This window comes from Lotus japonicus, chromosome 3 (genome assembly GCF_012489685.1).
Source record: "Lotus japonicus ecotype B-129 chromosome 3, LjGifu_v1.2".
Taxonomy (NCBI): domain Eukaryota; kingdom Viridiplantae; phylum Streptophyta; class Magnoliopsida; order Fabales; family Fabaceae; genus Lotus; species Lotus japonicus.
This window is the reverse complement of record NC_080043.1, coordinates 1,618,054-1,637,562: the sequence shown is the minus strand read 5'-3', so window position 1 is coordinate 1,637,562 and position 19,509 is coordinate 1,618,054. Positions and strand designations below refer to the sequence as shown.

At 36.8% G+C, this 19,509-nt stretch overlaps 3 protein-coding genes across 3 annotated transcripts; all 3 read left to right on the top strand.

Moving 5' to 3' along the window:
* Positions 1–1,702: 1,702 nt before the first annotated feature.
* On the top strand, positions 1,703–6,793 carry LOC130745202 (protein MLN51 homolog). The gene is made up of 12 exons (XM_057597354.1): positions 1,703–2,603; positions 2,686–2,788; positions 2,885–3,093; positions 3,180–4,000; positions 4,345–4,459; positions 4,762–4,884; positions 5,210–5,265; positions 5,369–5,414; positions 5,777–5,845; positions 5,928–6,007; positions 6,123–6,205; positions 6,389–6,793. Exons 1-9 carry the CDS (start codon positions 2,080–2,082, stop codon positions 5,802–5,804), a joined length of 2,025 nt encoding a protein of 674 aa, XP_057453337.1. The 5' UTR covers positions 1,703–2,079; the 3' UTR covers positions 5,805–5,845; positions 5,928–6,007; positions 6,123–6,205; positions 6,389–6,793.
* Positions 6,794–9,142: 2,349 nt separating this feature from the next.
* Positions 9,143–13,895, top strand: LOC130746552 (uncharacterized). The gene is made up of 6 exons (XM_057599221.1): positions 9,143–9,401; positions 9,983–11,071; positions 11,727–12,294; positions 12,391–12,613; positions 13,247–13,303; positions 13,487–13,895. The coding sequence occupies exons 2-6, from the start codon at positions 10,072–10,074 to the stop codon at positions 13,730–13,732; spliced, it is 2,094 nt and encodes a 697-aa protein (XP_057455204.1). The 5' UTR covers positions 9,143–9,401; positions 9,983–10,071; the 3' UTR covers positions 13,733–13,895.
* A 575-nt stretch (positions 13,896–14,470) lies between these two features.
* LOC130748661 (WAT1-related protein At1g68170-like) lies at positions 14,471–18,111 on the top strand. The gene is made up of 7 exons (XM_057601898.1): positions 14,471–14,851; positions 14,953–15,015; positions 15,353–15,469; positions 15,948–16,182; positions 16,407–16,568; positions 17,381–17,532; positions 17,620–18,111. Exons 1-7 carry the CDS (start codon positions 14,655–14,657, stop codon positions 17,831–17,833), a joined length of 1,140 nt encoding a protein of 379 aa, XP_057457881.1. The 5' UTR covers positions 14,471–14,654; the 3' UTR covers positions 17,834–18,111.
* Positions 18,112–19,509: the final 1,398 nt, after the last annotated feature.

The window sequence follows — 19,509 nt, the reverse complement described above, 5'->3', positions numbered from 1 at the left end:
GGGGTCTCGCAAGGGGAAACAATAGTGACAATGGTAGAGGGTGCCAGACAGTGAAGTGTCTAACAATTGCAGCAGTGGTGGTGGAGAATGATACATAATAGTAGTGATAGTAAAATGTGTCAGGCGGTAGTGTTGAGACACGACGAGTGATTGCTAGATAGAGTTGGGTATATTGGTTGTAGCTTGAGGGCTAGCTCGCATAACTAGCACGTACCAGCTAGGATTAGGTACAATACAAGCTTCAAAACAAGGCTTTTCATCTCGACTTGTTTAGCACTCGCTTAAAAGGGTTGTGGCCCGATTAATCACGCTTGGCCGCGAGGCTTTATAAGATTTTTTTCATATCAATGTGGTGTTCATCAAATCCACAACATCACATCAATATGATATGCTAGCTATACATCACTAGTTAAAAGTAAGATATTGTAAAATGGAGGCCCAAATCAAAGTTACTAGTATTTGTTAAAGTAGAGACTAGCTACATCAGTAGTCAAATACGACTCAAACTTAAGTTATTTGTTCAAGTAGAAACTAAAGCCCTAAAAATTATTAGGTAGCCATCAAATCCAAATTATAATGTAAAGTAAGATAGTAAAATCTTATATAAACCTTTAAAAATCATTACAATTTACAACTTACTTTTTATTTTTATAGACAAATATGAGACCAATCTCTTTAAGACTCTGAGAAAATGCTTAAAAAATCAAGTTATGTATCAATTGTGCTAGACTTTGCTGACAAGTACAACTCTCTTGCCTATAAAAAAGGCTTAAATATTCTTTTGGTTCTTGAAATTGTTAAGGGAACCAAACCTAGTCCCTGTAAAATTTTCACATCAAATTAGGTACCTAAAATTATTTTTTTAATCTAATTAAGTCATTTTGCTTAATTTTGACCAGTCAACGGTCCAGTGGCAAGCCTAGTCAGCTAAGGATGTCCACGTTGACTTTTTCACATCAATTTTAGTCCTTGAAAAAAAAATCAATCAATTTTAGTCCATGTTTTTCCACCTTCTTCCTCTTCTTCCATAACTCAATTTCTTAAACCCAGAAATTCAAAACCCTAAAAAATATATATGTTCATCATATGCACCTTGTTCTTCCTTTTGAATTTATGAGATTTGAGTTATGGAGGAAGAGGAAGAAGGTGGAAGAGGAAGAAGATGAATGTGGAAGAACAAAGACTAAAATTGATTAAAATATTTTTCAAGGGACTAATATTGATGTGAAAAGTCCACTTGACCGTCCTTAGCTGACTAGGCTTGCTACAAGACCGTTGACCGGTCAAAATTGAGCAAAATGACTTAATTAGATTAAAAAATCAATTTTAGGGATCCAATTTGATGTGAAAATTTTACAGGGACCAGATTTGATTCCCTTTACAATTTCAAGGACCAAAAGATCATTTAAGCCTATAAAAAAAATACAACTCTCTTTTTAGTTTTTATTGAACATATTTTATTCCTTTCAAAAAATAACTTATATTATTTAAAAAACAATATTTACAAGTAAAAAAAAAAAAAAGAAGAAAACTGACGTAACGTGCTTATACAAAAGTACCGTGAGATTTTTTCCAGAACTTAACGTCATGTATCTCTCGTGTCAGAACCCAACCAATCAAAACCTTTCAAATCACAAACCGACCTCGAATTTCCATAAATAACCCCAACAATTCAGATAATTCCTTTTCTTCTTATTGCTTTTTTAGACTCTTCTCTCCGATTTCAAATTACCTTATCTAGGGTTTCGCACAACGCAACAACCCTCTTCTTCCTCTTCCCTTCAATCCCCAAATTCCCCAAATCAAACCAATACTCATCAAATCCAATCCCCTCCCACCACCTTCAATCGCCATTCACCGTCTCGATTCGCCGTTTTCGGTCTCGATTTGCCGTTTTCAATTTTCCCCAAAATTTTTGGGTTTTTCAATCTATTAGTGTTTTTCTGCTTCGGATTGATTCGTGTTTCTCTCTGATTGGTTTCTGGGGTTTAGTGCATTGGTGGGAAGTTTCTGTTTTTGGTGAGTAGCTTCAATTTGGGGGTGTTTGGTTTCTGGGGAAGTGTAGGGGGTTTTTGAGGGATGGCTACAAGCAGTGCGGGTGAGGAAGATGTTGAGTATGAGAGTGATCCTGAGGAGCTCAAGAGATCGCTGTCAATGCGGCGGAGGCGTGAGGCGAGTGATGATGAGGAAGGGGAGGATGGAGGTGGAGAAGAGGAAGGCAAGGGTGCGGATCGGCGGTCAATTCGTTCTGATGAATCGGAGGATGAGGGTGGAGTGGCTGATTATGATGACGAAGAAGAGGGGTTATTGGAAGAAGAAGTAGAAGTAGAAGAGGAAGAAGTAGTGGAAGTGAAAGTGGGAGAAGATGAGGAAGAGGTTTATGAGGAAAGGGGTGTGGAGGAAGGAGTTGTGAATGGCTCAGTAGTTGTGGTGAAGGATTCTGATGCTGATTTCAAGCCCAATTTGGAAGAATCAGGGGACATGGAGGAGGGTGATGGTGAAGAGGAGAAGAAAGAGACTGAACCGTTTTCAGTGCCCACTGCTGGAGCATTTTACATGCACGATGACCGCTTCAGGGACAATGCTGGTGGCCGTGGCCAAAGGTATGTTACTTGGTTACTTTTAAGACTTGGTGCTGATATCAGAATGTTTTTTTTCCTTATTCTGTTTCCTTGTCTAATTTAGGCGGATGCGTGGTGGAAGGAGGCTGTGGGAGTCCAAAGATGAGAGGAAATGGGGACATGATAAGTTTGAGGAAATAACTTTTCAGGATAGGCCCTACAAAGAGGTGATCATTTTGTCAAAAATGCACTAGTAGAGGTTTTTTTGTATTTTGCTTCCTGAATTGGAGCCTTTCTAATGCATTATTCTGTATGAAATTCAGGGAAGGAGACCTTCTAGGGGTAATTTTCGGGGCCGTGGTAAAACTCGAGGCGTTGCTCGTGGAGGGTATGTTCGTGGTGATAGAAAAAGTTATGATGACAGAGACAATCAAAATCAGGTACCAAAAGGTGTTGTGCGAGGGAGAGGTCCCCGAAGGTACGAGCCTACCTATAAAAACAATGATGCAGCACCCCAGATGCAAAATAGACAGTGAGTATTGAACTTTTCTTTTATTAGTTTGATACATGCTAGCTATATGTCGGTTTTCTGATTATAGTTTTGCTTTCCTTTCCAAGGTCCGGGAAGCCTGTTTACAAAGCTTCAAATGTTAGTTCGGGGAGAGCTTTCACACCCATTTCTAATTCAGAATCTGATCCTGTCCCTGCTAAGAAACCAGTTCTTGCATCAAACTTGAATTATGCATCTCCCCCCTTTTACCCTTCAGGCTCTGCTAACAAAGACACAAGCCTGACACCAAAACGGGATGTCCAAACTGGCAGTACAAGCAGGAATGTTCACACTGGTGTTATGGGTGAGGGTTTTGTTGCTCAACAAAACAATGCCTTGCACAGGGGAAAGAATATCGTTGATTCTATCAGCATGGACAAGCTGCATATTGATGGTTCCTTCCGCCCATCTGTCGGGAAGCCTTTGAACAATTTGCACATGCACCCACCTGGATCTTCTGAAGTCCGTGCTTCTCAATCTACTCATCCAAGGGCTTCTGGGAGGGGTGGACCAATCCCAGTTCAGATGAATTATCATCCTGCTGCCTCACATAATCAAGTAAATAAAATAACTCCAAGTCCAACACAATACCATGCCATTCAGAAAACTTCTGCTCCAGGGCGAACTTCAATGCAAGCCCCTGCTCCACAGTTGGGTCATCGGCCTGGGAGCTCATCTCCCCCTAAAGAATCTGTGGCAAATGGTTCAGATGCTGGAGAAATTGATGTAGCTTCAGAATCAGGTAAATCCATGGGCACATTGGTTGGAAATGAAAGAGCAGTTTCCCAAGGTAATGGAAGAGGTTCTTTCATTTATGGTGGAGCTATGGGCACTCCTGGAAATATGGGTGGTGGTCGTGGGGATCAGAACTTCCCAACCTTCTTGCCAGGTTGGTTTGATTTTGCTGTTTTCTTTGTTAAACTATCAATACTGCTAACTTAGAGGGAAGTTTTGATACAATCTATTCATTGCAACTCCTCACCGCCGTTGTTGGAATGTAAATTCTCATTTCTCAATGAGAAGTTGTAATGTCACTAGTCTGTGAAAAATCAAGTGATTATTTTATTCACTATGTTACAGAGGTTCAACTGAGTATTTCATGATTTATCAACATCCATCAGTTGTTTTTCTTGTGTATGCGCTTGTTATCTTTTCAAGAAAGATTTAATGTTCCTTTCCTTTTAGCTTTTCTTTTATCAGTTCTAATTTTCATTGGGCTCTGGTGGGGCACAGTTATGCAATTTGGAGGGCAGCATCCTGGTGGTATGGGAGTTCCTGCTGTTGGCATGGCATTCCCTGGATATGTTGCTAATCCTCAACTTGGTATGGGAAGCTCTGAAATGACATGGTAAGTTTATTAAACCTCTGAAGTTTATCTGATATATTGAATAATGTTTAGAGAGCTAAACAAAGTGTGTTGCTGATTTGTAATTTTTAGTCCTTTGTCATGTCTGCTCAACCTGTTGTGTGGGGCACTTGCAATTTTCTTTAAGAATACTCTATCCTGTAGGATTGCTAATCATGATAACGGAAACATTTTGAGTAGTTATATGCAAAAAAAAGAGAAGTCTATTCTTTGTTTACTTATCTTTTAAAAATTTCTTTTTTGTTCTCTTATTGCGTTTTTAACTACTTCCTTTTCTTGTATAGGCTACCAGTTTTGGCTGGTGCTGCAGGAGCTCTAGGAGCTACTTATGGCTCACCCTATCTCACTGTTGCTGGTGCTTATCCTGGTCGGCAATCAGGACAGACATCTTCAGCGGCTACTACAAGGTTGGTGCTTTTATGGCTTTGAAATGTCGTCACATGATTTTAATATATTTTACTTCTCTATATTGTATGGTTGGGTCTTATTGCATTTTTATAATAACTTTATTAATTGATGCATACCTAACTTGTTCAAAATGGTTCTTGCATTTGTTGATCTCGCAACAGTGCTATTTATAGTGTACATAAATACATAATCATGTGGGTAGGGGTGGGGATGTTCAATGAAATAGATTTTTGTAATATTTCTATTGCCATGCTAGCTTTGATGTCGCTTTAGCTTTTTTTTCTGGCTTCGTGATTTCTGTTTTCGTTATTGAATCTTTTGCAGCAAGGAAAATAATGTGAGTAAAGCTAATAATGAATGGGAGCCACCTCAGAGACCTGGTACGACATCCATTGAGATAATCATTTTCCATTGATATAGTTTACTCGTTGCCAGTGGTTGCTAATCTTGTTAATTTATTATTTGGAAATGTTCTGTCTGCAGAGCCTGTAAATGATGAGTTTGGTCAGCGGCAAAATAAGCCCCGCAGGCAAGTCAAATTGCAGATAGATGTTCATTTTTGTGGTTATTTTTTAAGCACTCAAGCATGGTTTGCTACTTCTGCTTATTTTTTTTTAGGTCATCTTCTGTACTCCTATAGTACTGAAGTTGCTGTGCTCCCTCTCTGACATACCTACAGTTATTTATTGATTTTAAAATAATAATAAAGGAATAACTAACCATATAAAGATAGATGACAGTATTATTGTTGATGTAGTACGTATTATTATGGCACTGAAAAATATTCCGGTTTGCGGGGTGGGTGGGAATACTCTTGATGTTATTGGCATGATTTCTTAAATTGGATCATAATTACAATGAAATAATGAATGTTGGTTGTGCTCGATGCAGATACTCAGAGATGAACTTTGGGCAATGAAGTATTGTATAGTATGCAGCATGTTTGAATAAGAAGATATGGTTAGTTGCTCCCAATTAATTCTTTATTATTCTTTTAATAGTTTCACAATTTCCTAACGTTTTAGTAATTTTCGCATTTCAGGCCTTCTTCCTCCAGGCCCTCTGTTCTCCAGCTTTTGCTCTGGAGTACTTTGGGCCGCTATTGGTTTCGAGAATTTTTAGGTAATTAAATAAAGTCTAATCTCTGAGGATTTTTGGAGTTATTGTTACCTTGGGCTCTTTATGCTGATGCGCCTCCTTTTTGTTTTCTCCCTCTACACATTTTTCTTCCTTGCAGTTATATAACGCCTGTTGATGCTGTCCTCCATTTAAAGAAGTTATTGCAGCTTGACAGGTGGTAGTTGCTTGTGTAATTGTGAGGTAAAGATAATCATGAAGTATAAATGAATTTGCAGTTATAGCATGTTTGGATCAAAATTCTGGAATCAATTCTGGTACCTAGAAGCTACTCACATATTGACTTCAGAATCAATTGTCAAACATGCATTTAATATCCTCTACTTATATTTGATGCCTAAGGGACAATTGATGGCTTCTTTGCAGGTTTTTCTTTGCGGTTTGCTTTGGTGAAGCTTTAGTGAAAGACTGGCAAGCTTCTCTACAGCTATGAATATGGGAAAAATGGTAAATGCAGCAACTGAGTGTTCGTGAAGTCATAAAGCTATTCTTGTCATGTAAATGCTTTTCTTATCATTCACCTGGTATGATGAACTTGTGGGTAAAATTATAATGAGACATTTTTAATGAATTGTTCAATTCACTTTCTTTGATGATGTGGTTTTGTTTCTTCTATTGAGACTTGCTGTGTTGTCAAAGTTGCTAGTATTGTTACCAAGGACAAAATTGGTGTTCCATTCAAAGGATGGTTTTGATTATGTCATTATGTAACTGATTGTCTAGACTGTTACTAGTACTACCTTTGAAACTTGGCTTGAAGCTTTTTCTTCATGTGGCACTAGTGCTCAATTTGTAAGATAGAAAAACAATTCTAATTGGGTAATGATATATACACACCTCTTTTTTTATACACTTCATTTCCACCTATTTTTATTTCTATTTCTCTCCTCTTATCATCTATCACATCTTATACTTTCTCACTTTTACTTTTTCTTTTGTTCCTTCCTCTCTCTTCCTCCACCTCATTTTGAGGTGTGAATAAATAATTATTGATTTCGAAAAATAGAATCAAATTAGACATGTAAGAAAGGTAATGTATGTTGGTGTTTTTTAAAAGGAAGGAACTGAGAACGTGACGGTTACACTGCCTAGAACTCTAAGGTGGGAAGGGAGTGGATGGATATAAAATGACGTAACTTTTCTTCCTATATGATTAAACACTTTCTTTCAATTGGAAAAAAAGCACTTTTTTTCAAACACTCCTCATGATTTTGGTCTATATTTACACAACACACTGGCTCACTTTTTTCTCTGTATCTTCTTACGTGTTTGAATTTTGTTAAATTTTTTAAATTATTTTTTCCTCTTGATATCTTAAATACCTAATAAACTACTTAGTTTTTTTAACAAACACTTGCTATGTTTGGTTTAGAAAAGAGACAAGAAAAAAAGAGAAAAATGTGAGAAATAAAATATATTTTAAATAGGTTGTTTATATAAGAAAAATAGAGGAGAGTTGTGTGAGCTCTCTCTCCTTGTTTGTATAAAGGTTTAAGGGCTCACACGTTATTCCAATAATCCCTATCTACTATGTGACACAATCAAATAAGATGGTTTATCTTTGTCTTGGGCACCTTTCCCGTCTATTTTTCTCTCATGTAAATTAGCTATATACCAAATAAGGTGTTAGACTCTTGATTTCGGTTGAGCTTAATTTGAGTCAATTTGCGAAAATCTTGTTTCTCCGCTAAAATGGACACTTAGAATATGTTTGCATAAATCTACAGTAAATTGCATTTCCTGTACATGTTTTCCTAAAAGAAAACGGAAAATGCTAGATGCTACGAGATCATTAGCAATGAAAATGAATGAAATATTGCACTTCAAGTTGTCTATTGAAAAATGAATGAAATATTTCCTATTTTTTCTCCATTTGTCTCACCTCTATTCTAATCCCTCTCGTTCTCTCATCTCTTTTGAACAAAACACACGCTAGTGAGATTGGTGTATGTGGCAACTTTGGATTTGTGTAGATTTGGAGATTTTCTCCCATCCCATTATGCATGAGATTAAACATTGTCTTATGATTTTAAGCATAAATAGTGGAATTAAATATTGAAAGCCTTGTTTTATATTTTATATTGTCTTATAAATGTTTAGATTTTTTTTGGTTACAAGAGGAAAGGTTTATAAATGTTTATTGAATAGAAAATGTATTTTTAGAAAATATGTATTTTTGCAATATATTCAATTCATTATTACTATTAGTGAGTCAAAGCGTATTTTTGAAATTTAAAATTCACCATTTTCAAATAAGATTACCCCATCATCACATGAGATGAATATTCACTTCTGTTTTTCACCCCTAAGAATTTGTTTGAACCAAAAAAAAGTTGTTGCCTAGTGAAGAATAACTTTGGTTTAACAAGAAAGAAAAATAATTTTTAGTGTCAATCAATCATATAATAACCGACAAATTGATCTAGTAATAGATAAATTAGATCTCTCTAAAAAATAATAGTAGCACAAGTTTAAAGTCGGAAAAAACACGCAACCGTTTTCTGAGCGAATGACAATACCCGTCAAAGAGAATAAAAAGAGAGAAAAATGAGTAATCACAGTGTCACGTAGTACTCCCTTTGTTCCTATTTCTAAGAACCAAACTAATATTTCACGCCCCTTAAGAAAGTGGTTGGTAATATTAAATTTGTTCAAATTTATCTCAACTTTCCAAAATTACCCCAACTTATTTTTTTAATTTTTATTTATCATTAATGAGGTGTATAGTGGAAAGAAAGAGAAACATCTATTAAATGAGGATATTGTTGCCTAAAAATAATTAATGCATCTTGAAATTTGAATTGGTTCTTATAAAAAGGACCAAACTGCATCTTCATTTGGTTCTTATAAATAGGAACGGAAGGAGTAGTTATCTCATTCAATCTCATATTCAATTCCATAATTATGAGATTGAAAGTTTAATTCTAACCGATAAGAACGAAGCCCATATTATAATCAGTCATTTACCGATTAATGCAAATACACGCCGTATATGAAATAGTAATAAAATGGAGAAGAGAAATATCCGACAATCAAGACCCTTGGATTGATAATTGATCAGACGGTGAGCATGTTCGGGTAAAGATCCACCGACGGCGCAAATATCACTCACACCCACGCGTACCTTCACTGTGTTTCACAGTTTGACTCTTGTCTCTCTCTCTCTCTGTGTCTCTCTCTCTCTCTCTCTCTGAATCTCTCACACCTGTGACAGTGTAGTAAACTGTGTATGTTACCTCAGCACATGATCGAAGTAACTACAAGCTCAGTGCATTCACTCTCTCACAGAGCTCAAGGCAAGTTCAGTCATATTCATTCATACACCAAGGAACAATCGCTGTTCAACAAGCACAGATCTTCAACGCTGAAAATGATCCATGTAATAATGCTTCTTCCCCTTGTTTCTACTTCCTGCTTAACTGGGCATGATTTTTTTTGTTACATAATGGGTTTCTTTTCTTGGTTCTGTAGCTATTTTTAGTTCACTTGGTTGCTAAAATGAGCTTCCTTTCAAGTCAGTGATGAATAAGTATTAGTTAAATTTGGATTCTTTTTACCTTTTTCTTCCAATGTTTCTTGATGGGTATCTATTTAGTTGGAGGCAGAGAGAAAAAAGAAACAAACTTGAATGATAGATTCAACTACTATGTAATTTAAGTCTAGGGAAGGTTAAGGTAGTAACAAGTAAAAAGTGAACTAACCCACTTGAATGAACTTGCAAAAGTTTTGTTTTTCCTTTTTTTGGGTTTCTTATAGAGAAATCAAATCTTTATTGTGTTCTAAATGGGGAATTTTGGTTAATTTCAAGTGCTATTTAATGTAAGTCTAGGGAAGGGATTAACAATTAAGAAACAATTGTCCCACCACACTTGAATCAACTTGCAAAAGTTTTGTTTTTGTTTTGATGACTGATGAGGCTATATTGTGTGTTTTGCTTACTTCTTCATGTTGTGAATTCAGATTGTTGGAGCTTGAAGCATTTTAGGAGGGTTTTATTTTGTTGCATTTCGAGATAGGCTTCTATAGTGGTATGATAGTTCAGGTTACTAATGGAGGAAAGCAACAATAGAGGGGAATTTCTGGCTAAACAGTCTTCACTAAGGTCTGGTGGTGGCAGTTTTAAATCAACATTATCAGGAAGGTCAACCCCTCGAAATTCCCCATCATTTCGGCGATTTAATTCAATCAGAACACCGAGAATAGAAGGAAGGGGTGGTGTAGGTGGTGGTGCACTGTGGTTTCGGAGTAACCGCGTGCTGTTGTGGTTGCTTCTGATCACCCTCTGGGCTTATCTTGGGTTTTTTGTTCAGTCCAGGTGGGCACATAGTGATAAGAAGGAGGAATTTTCTGGTTTTGGAACGGGGCCGAGAAACACCAACTCAGATGATGAACCAAGTCACCACCGCGATTTGCTAGCTAGTGATAATAGCTCCTTGTCTGCTAATAATGAGACAGATAGAAATAAAGCAGGTATTGTTGGTAAAATAATAAATGTAGCTTTGGCTAAGAAAGAAAATGATGTTCCATCTCAAAGTAAAACTAAATCAAAGAAGAGGAGCAGACGATCTGTTCGCACTTCAAAAGGTAAAGCTCGTGGTAGTAAGCAGAAACGAACACCGGAAGTTAAGAACAGTGATATAGAGGAGCCGGAGCCAGAAATTCCTGATACCAATAGTACATATGGAATGCTTGTTGGCCCATTTGGGGCATCAGAAGATAGGATTCTGGAATGGAGTCCTCAGAAGCGGTCCGGGACATGTAACCGGAAGGAGGACTTTGCGCGTCTTGTTTGGTCCAGAAGATTTATCTTGATATTCCATGAGCTTTCGATGACTGGAGCTCCGCTTTCAATGATGGAGTTGGCAACAGAGCTTTTGAGCTGTGGAGCCACTGTTTCTGCTGTTGTGCTTAGCAAGAAGGGTGGTTTGATGTCAGAGCTCACTAGAAGGCGAATCAAGGTTCTTGAGGACAAAGCAGATCTCAGCTTCAAAACTGCAATGAAGGCTGATCTTGTGATTGCTGGTTCAGCTGTTTGTGCATCATGGATTGGTAAGAAATTAAGAATATATTGGTTACATTTCCTTATGTGTTAATAGTTTTTAAACCAATGAAGAAATGTGCTTCATTAACATCATTTCCCCACCCTTTACTTTGTAGCTTAGACTGCGGAAATATCCTTTAAACCCTTATTTTACCAATTAACTATGCAGCATTGAATTTAACTTTGAGTCACAATCAAAATGAAATGCTTTTAGTTGTTGCTCGTTGAAAATTGTGGATAGCAGAAAGGAAAAATTAAAACAAATTTAATACTCTTTAGCAGTACCTAGTACTCAGAATAGACATCGATGTCAAAGACTTTAGTTCCATATTCTCATACGGATTCTAGAACTATTCGTATAAGACTTTTACTTCAAAGCATGTCATATATAAAAAACTGATTGTGTCATTAAATGACACTGCTGGGGGATCACCATACATAGCTCTGCATATAGACAGAAACTTCTAGCCTTTTAATCATTCAGACCATCGGAAATTGATAGAACAGACGAGTTTGATTATAGATGGAGGTATATGTGTTATTTAATTCATGGAAACTTCTACCTCAAAACCTTGACAGTGGTTTATAATTTGTCGGTGAGTTTGTAACTCTACTCTTCTACATTACTTAATTAAAAAAAATTATTTTCTTATATGTCTACAGAACAATACATTGAACGTTTTCCTGCTGGTGCGAGCCAAGTTGCTTGGTGGATTATGGAAAATCGTCGAGAGTACTTTGATCGTTCAAAGGGTGTCTTGGACAGAGTAAAAATGTTGGTTTTTCTATCTGAATCACAATCTAAACAATGGCAAAAATGGTGTGAGGAAGAACGCATAAAACTAAGAGCCAGCCCAGAAATTGTTCCATTGTCTGTTAATGATGAACTGGCATTCGTAGCTGGCATTCCTTCTACGCTTAACACTCCATCCTTCAGTACAGAGAAAATGATTGAGAAAAGGCAGTTGTTGCGAGAATCAGTCCGAGGTGAAATGGGCTTAACAGATAATGATATGCTTGTGATATCTCTGAGTAGCATCAACCCTGGTAAGGGCCAGCTATTACTTCTTGAGTCAGCAAGCTCAGTAGTAGAAAGTGGACAGCTGCAAGATGATGAGGAAATGAAAAAATCAACAAATATAAGGGAAGGTCTAGCTACCGTGACTAGAAGGCGGCGTGCTCGAAAATTGTTACCGTCATTGAAGGGTGGAAAAATGACTTCCTTAAGCAGGTAACATGAAGATATAAATATAGTATTATACTTAATATTTGTGTAAAATCTAACTTTTATTTGATGTACTGATTATGTAAACTTTGACATTCGCAGAAAGAAACAAGTGTTGGCTAACATCAAAGGAACAATGCAACAATCACTCAAAGTTCTCATTGGTTCTGTTGGATCTAAAAGTAACAAGGGGGATTATGTTAAAGGCCTTCTGAATTTCTTGGCACTGCATCCAAACACTTCAAAAGCAGTTTTGTGGACTCCATCCACAACACGGGTTGCCTCACTTTACTCTGCTGCAGATGTTTATGTCATAAACTCTCAGGTAGGTCATACTTAAATTATTTAAAAAGGAGAAGGTAAAATAACATGCTTTCACATGTATGGATATAAGTATGCTTACATATTAGTATTAATTTATTTCCTTCATTATTAGAGCATGTATGTCTCTATTTGTAGACCTAGTTTACACCTGATATCCATATTGCACAAAACAAAGATATTGTAAATGACCAAGGTATTTCATCATGTTGGAAATATTTTTATGATGTTGTGTTAAGTAAATTGTTGAGATAGATGAAATATATCCTCAACTGTCTGGGGAGTTTCAAAAAAAAAAAACTATCTGGGGTATAGTTACATCAACTTGCTTGAATTTTCATCTATTCTATCCAATTCTCACTATCACTAATAGGTAAAGTTTATCGAGTAATTAATGAATTTGTTTGAATTAGCAGTGACACCTGTTTTCTTGGCTCTATTATTTCATTGAGATAAGTATTGCATCTTTTACAATCTTTGAGAGACTTGCTGAAAATACACATTCTGAAAGGTGTTTTTTCCTATGTTTAGAGTCATGAAATTAATTACTTTCAAAAAAAAGAGTCATGAAATTAATTATAGAAATAAGTATTTTGTAATGTGTGAAGCTGTTGCTAATTAGAAAATTGGTGAACAGGGTCTAGGAGAAACATTTGGAAGGGTGACTATAGAAGCAATGGCGTTTGGTCTTCCGGTATGACTGCCAACTAGCTTTCCCTTTGTTTATCTCATTAATGACTTTTTATCAGTTTCATCCTTGATCCTTTTGAATATCAACATGACACTGTTATGTAAGGTTACCACATGACAAGATCGCAATCCTGGTACAAATGAATAATTACTGTTGCGATTCATCTAATCTTTTTTTATGGAGTAGGTTCTTGGAACGGATGCTGGGGGAACTCAGGAGATTGTTGAGCACAATGTTACAGGCCTTCTACATCCTGTTGGACATCCAGGGAGTGATGTCCTTGCGCGGAATCTCCGGTTTTTACTTAAAAACCAGTTGGTAAGGAAGCAAATGGGAACAGAAGGAAGTAAGAAAGTGCAGAAGATGTACTTGAAACAACACATGTATAAGAAATTTGTAGAGGTCATTGTCAGATGCATGAGAAGCAAATAAGTGAGAGCTGCTTGGTGCTCTTATTCTTTAATTGGATTCACATTACATAAGCCCTTTGCTTGAGTATCATGTATTGACTATTGAGTGTTTTTTTGGTCTAGTACTACTATAAATTGAACAACACTGAACATAGTCAATGAAAGTGAAAGAGTATCGGTGGTTATTCTGTTTGGCACTGTCCAAGATAAATGAGTATTTCACTCAAAACTTTGTTTCCGGTTGCAGTAGCATGATTTCATTAAAATTGGGCCAAAAGCCCAGTTCAATACAAATGGTTCGCACAACAGACAAAAAGTCTAGTGCACAATCTAAGTTCAATCAAGCGTTGAGCACGTTTGAGCTCAGTGGATCCAGTACTAAAAAAAAAACCATTGCCTAATTACAAATTTACAATGGTTATTTTTGGGCACAATCCCACTTAGGGTATGTTTGGATACCCGTCGACTCAAGTGGTAACAGGCGTTAGCACTCACTTTGGTGTAAAAATAAGTGAACTGGAACTTTTCTTAAAGATTGAAATGAATGTGTTTTCCATTAACCTAAATAAATACAGTGTTTTTGCATTTAAAGTAATATTTAAAGTATCATTTGTAGCATCTAGCACCAGGGTGATTTGGCATTTTACAGTTGTAATTAAGTTGTAACTTTTGAGATCAGAATGAGCCAAGAAAGCACCGATTTAATATGCAAACCTCGAATTGGAATACTGATAATTGAATCCAAGAGCCAAGACATTTTGAAATGGTGAAAAGAAGTCAAAATTTCACACTTGAACATACATATTTCAATCAAGAATCATTTTATGAACACCAATATATAATTTTGTAGAACATGAACACTCATCTCTCACCCTAGCAAATTAAGATCAATTAGGAAAATATAATTAAATCCTATAGCAAGCTAATATTGTTCATTCATCAACATGACATGCATTAGCAACAATATCATAGAAGGCTTGAAGCCTGTGTTTCTGATGGTGTTGATTCAATTTATTTTTGCTGGGGTTAGCATCCTGTTCAAGTTGGTTGCAAGTACTGGGATGAGTTTGACTGTTCTAATGGCCTACCGTTACTTCTTTTCATCAGCTTTCATGGTTCCTCTTGCCTACTTTGTTGAAAGGTGCCATCTTTAATTTACTGCATTATCTATTTAAGATATTTCTTTGTTTAATTTTGAAGGAAAACTTCTTCCTTCCAAATGATTTTCTAAATATGTTGCAGGGAGAGGAAGCCAAAGATCACTATGAAAGTACTCTTTCAAGCATTTCTTTGTGGTTTATTTGGGTAAGTTGAGCCAATATTTTACAAGGCTTTGTGCCCGTTGGATACAAGGCTTACAAGAGCTTGTTTAGTAAAAAAGAACACTAAATAAGAAATTACACCCCCTCCTAAACTTAAGTCTCTTCTCTTTGAGGATGAGATAGAGACTAGTTTTGCTCGGAACTTGGTTTGGTTTTTCATTTGTTCCTTTTTCTTTTCTTTTTCATCTTGTACTGAAAAAATGGAAGAAAACAAAATTAAAGAACCATTATATGTATGATGAATGTGTCCCTAAAAATAAAAAATATCATACCATATACTTATATAGTCAAATTTTGACATTATGTAATTGCAACATTAGGGCGACAATACAACAAAATTTGTTTGTGGAAGGTGTGGCTTTGGCAGGTGCGACATATGCTACAGCCATGTATAATCTCATTCCTGCTGTTACCTATATCTTAGCCGTCTGTTTTGGGTAGGCCCTTTATCCTCTTTATTTCAAGTTCCTAGTCATTTTAGTCCCAGAAAGATATTCAATCGGTCACTTTCATCCTCTACTAAGGAAGTAAGCAAAATACTTGATCCATGAAAGGTTAAATCTTTTTTTTTTAACTGAAACTATAAAAGGTTAAATCAAATTTCAACTTTTTCCTTATAAATGGATCACAATTTTCATCACTCAATGACTTGTCACGTTTTATCATTCAGTCACAATTAGTTATTTTCATCTTTGAGAGACTAAGTTGATCGACCCGTATTTTTTTAAGAGCTAAAATGACTATTCACTTTATGTCAAACCTTATGAAACTCTTTTACTTTTGATTAATCAGGCCAAATTATCATATTAAACCCCAATTTCACCCTTAATTGTTGTCTCATGCTATGGTTCACTGATATTAATTATATTGTGTTGAGCTGTTAATTAATCTTTTTTCTACTTATGATTTTCTCAGGTTGGAAAGGTTGAACATTAAAACAAAAACCGGGAAGGCCAAGGTGCTTGGCCCTTTGGTGGGAGTTAGTGGAGCCATGATACTCACCTTCTACAGGAGCATTGAGATTCACCTCTGGCCAACCATTGTGAACCTAATGAAAAATAAGCCCAAAAATGCGGCTACCTCTCATATTTTTGGCACTTCTCTTGCTTTTGGAACTTGTCTATCGTACTCTATATGGTTGATAATTCAGGTCATGACCCTCACTTCCTCTCATGCAATAAAATGTCTGAATTATAAAGAGAATAATGTACAGTTATACTCATTATAAATAGCAATATAGATATAACTTATTAGGCTAACACATATGACTCTTATATTATATTTCTATCTGGACTTGCAAGTTGCAATCACATATATGTATGAGTTTATAACACTAATTATATATGTCTATTAATGCTATTTTGTGTGTGGTAGGCTAGGATGAGTGCCAAGTTTCCTTGGCATTATACAAGTGCAGCTTTGATGTCAGTGATGGCATGCATTCAATCAACTATATTTGCTGTGTGCATGGAAAGAGATAATTGGAGTCGATGGAAGCTTGGCTGGAATATCAAACTTTTCACTGCAGTTTATGTGGTATCATTAATGCTTTATATTTTTATTTTTGTCATTCATATTTAAATCTAATTGTCAAAGATTTACTTTTCTGATTTTAGTATATCGAACTTTTCACTGCCAATATACTGAATATAGCTATGCTATACAGGAAGGATAATTTTAAAGGAAGATATCTCAAACTCTAATATGATATCAAAGTCTAATCACTCGTATATGGGTCACCCGCAAATCTTTATTTCTGCATATTGCATGCTCTAAATTATCAGTTTGGGGTGTGAGAGAATGTGTTGAGAAGTTAACATTGATTAGAGACATGACACGATATCTCTTATATAGGAAAATAATCCCCACCTATACGGTAACTTTTGAGATCCAAAATTAGATCTACTATATTCTAATAGTACAAACTCTACCTTTTAACTAAATGTGTGAAGTTCGTTAAATTAAGCCCATAACCTAAATTTGCATATGACCACATTGTATTCTGATCACATTCATTAGTGCATGTTTGGTTTAGCGTTAGAGTTAACGTCAACATGATTTTACAAACCCCAAAACCCCAATGCACTAATGGAGTAAGAATTTGTCAAGTTAAGATTAACGTGAAACAGACCTACAGATTTTGACATGTTAGCTTCAACAGATATGTTATGGGATGAAAATATAATTAATGAAAAATTATCAATGTCTTTTCTTTTTAGTTTTCTGTTGGACTACATCAATTATAAAATTACTCATATTTATCTCTCAATACCACCCACATTTAACTCCCATTTTTGAATTTACTTGTACATGTAATTTTCAAACACAAATTCATTGTTTTGTATTAGGGTGTTGTAGCTTCTGGAATACCTTGGGTTCTGACGGCGTGGGTTTTGCGCTTAAAAGGCCCACTTTATGCATCCTCTTTCAACCCTCTATTCCTCGTTATAGTGGCCATTGCAGGGTCTCTATTTTTAGATGAAAAACTCTATTTGGGAAGGTACATGCATTAACCAATATCATTCATTAATTAGTTATGTTTTTTTTTGTCATTAACTAGTATTTTTTGTTGTTTTCTAAATTACAGCGTGATAGGAGCACTACTGATTGTACTCGGGCTATACATTGTCTTGTGGGGTAAAGGTAAAGAGTTAAAGAGCAATGTTGAGCAAAAGCATAAAAATGACCCACTTGAAGAAGTTGAACCATTGGAGATAGTTACCACAAAGCAAATAAATGGTAAAAGTGCTGATGATAAAAGTGTTGATGATGGCAATGACATCAAGTGTGGTGATTCTTGATGGAAAATCGTCATTAAAAAGAATTGCAGAAAAGAAACCAAAGGAAACAACTTAAACTCACTATAGAAGACATTTGATCAAAGATCAATCAAGTTATGGATAATGTTACATAGCATATGTGTGGAGTGTTGGATAGTATATCCTTATTTTTATTTTTTACGTCTTATGCCTAGTATAGCCTTTTACTAGCTGCTTATTTACTATTTATATTTGTTTCATTATTTTTTATTGTAACACAAGTTATCACAATGTCACCCTAATATAGTTCTGCTTTCTCTTCTCTGGTCTTCTTCTACCTCTTTTCTCTTTGCACAACTTCTCTACCGTTTAAATAGAGAAATAATTATTCTGAAAATATTTATTTTAGTTTTAATTCTATGTAACAGAGTTGTCAGGAATGAGCATGAGCTTGCAGAAGAAGAACCGTATAGCTGCCATTGCCGGTATCCAGTTTACGTCGGATATTGGTCGGTACCTTGGCTTCCCCATCTTCCAACATCGGGTTACCGCTAGGGACTTTGAGTATATATTTTGATAGGATAAATGGCAGACTTGCTAGCTGGAAGAGTAAGCTTCTGAATAGAGCGGGGCGCTTAACCCTTGCGCAATCGGTAGTGTCCGCTATGCCGGCCTATTGCATGAGCCAAGTGTGGGTGCCGCAAGGTATTTGTGATAGATTGGATGCTGTGGTGAAGAATTTTGTGTGGAAGGACAGGCATGATCGTGGGATAAACTTGGTGGGTTGGGATCGAATTGCTCAGCCAAAGAAGTGTGGGGGTCTTGGTCTCAGGAAGGCGAAGGATCACAACGTTGCGCTCTTGGGGAAGCAGGTGTGGCAGTTGGTGTCTGATTGTGAGAAACCGTGGGTGAGTCTGATGAAAGCAAAGTATTTTCCAGGAGGGTGTTTCTTATCTTCTGAGGCAAAACCAGGGTCCTCGGTGTGGCGTGCTTTCTTGAAGACGCGTGACATATTCCATTCGGGTTTTGAGTTCCAAGTTGGGGATGGCCAGTCATCGCTTTGGTAACGTCCCTGGTGTTCCCCCTGTTCCGCTGTGTCAATTAGTCCCGTTTGTGGATATTCATGATATCGAGCTTCGAATCAGGGATATCTGGGATAATGGGGTTTGGAGGCTTGAGTGGCTGTGGACTCAGGTTCCGGGTCACATAGGGAGCTTAATTCGTCAGTTTCCGGCTAGGCTCAACGCGCGTGTGTGTGATGGGGTGCGGTGGAAGGGCCACATCTCGGGGAATTACTCTACCAGCTCGGGCTATAACTGGCTTCTAGAGAGCAGAGGTATTCTAGGGCATGGCTCCTTGGATTCAAGGTCGAGTTGGGGTTTGATTTGGCGTCTCAAAACTCCGCTTAAGTGTATTATCGTCATCTGGTTAGCGTGTCATAATGCTTTACCTACGAATGAGTGCAGATTCCGGCGGGGAATGTCGCCTGATGCGGTGTGTCGGCTGTGTAATACCGGGGATGAGACAGTGCTGCACTGTCTTAGAGACTGCTCTCGGGTTCAGGACGTTTGGAGGCGTTTGGACTTTGATACGGTGGGGAACGTGTTCTCGGTTATGGATTCCAAGGTGTGGCTTCGTAGCTTGTTGCATAACTCGGATCCTACGGCGGTGGCTACTCTTTGGTGGATTTGGAGGAGACGCAACACCTGGTGTATGGA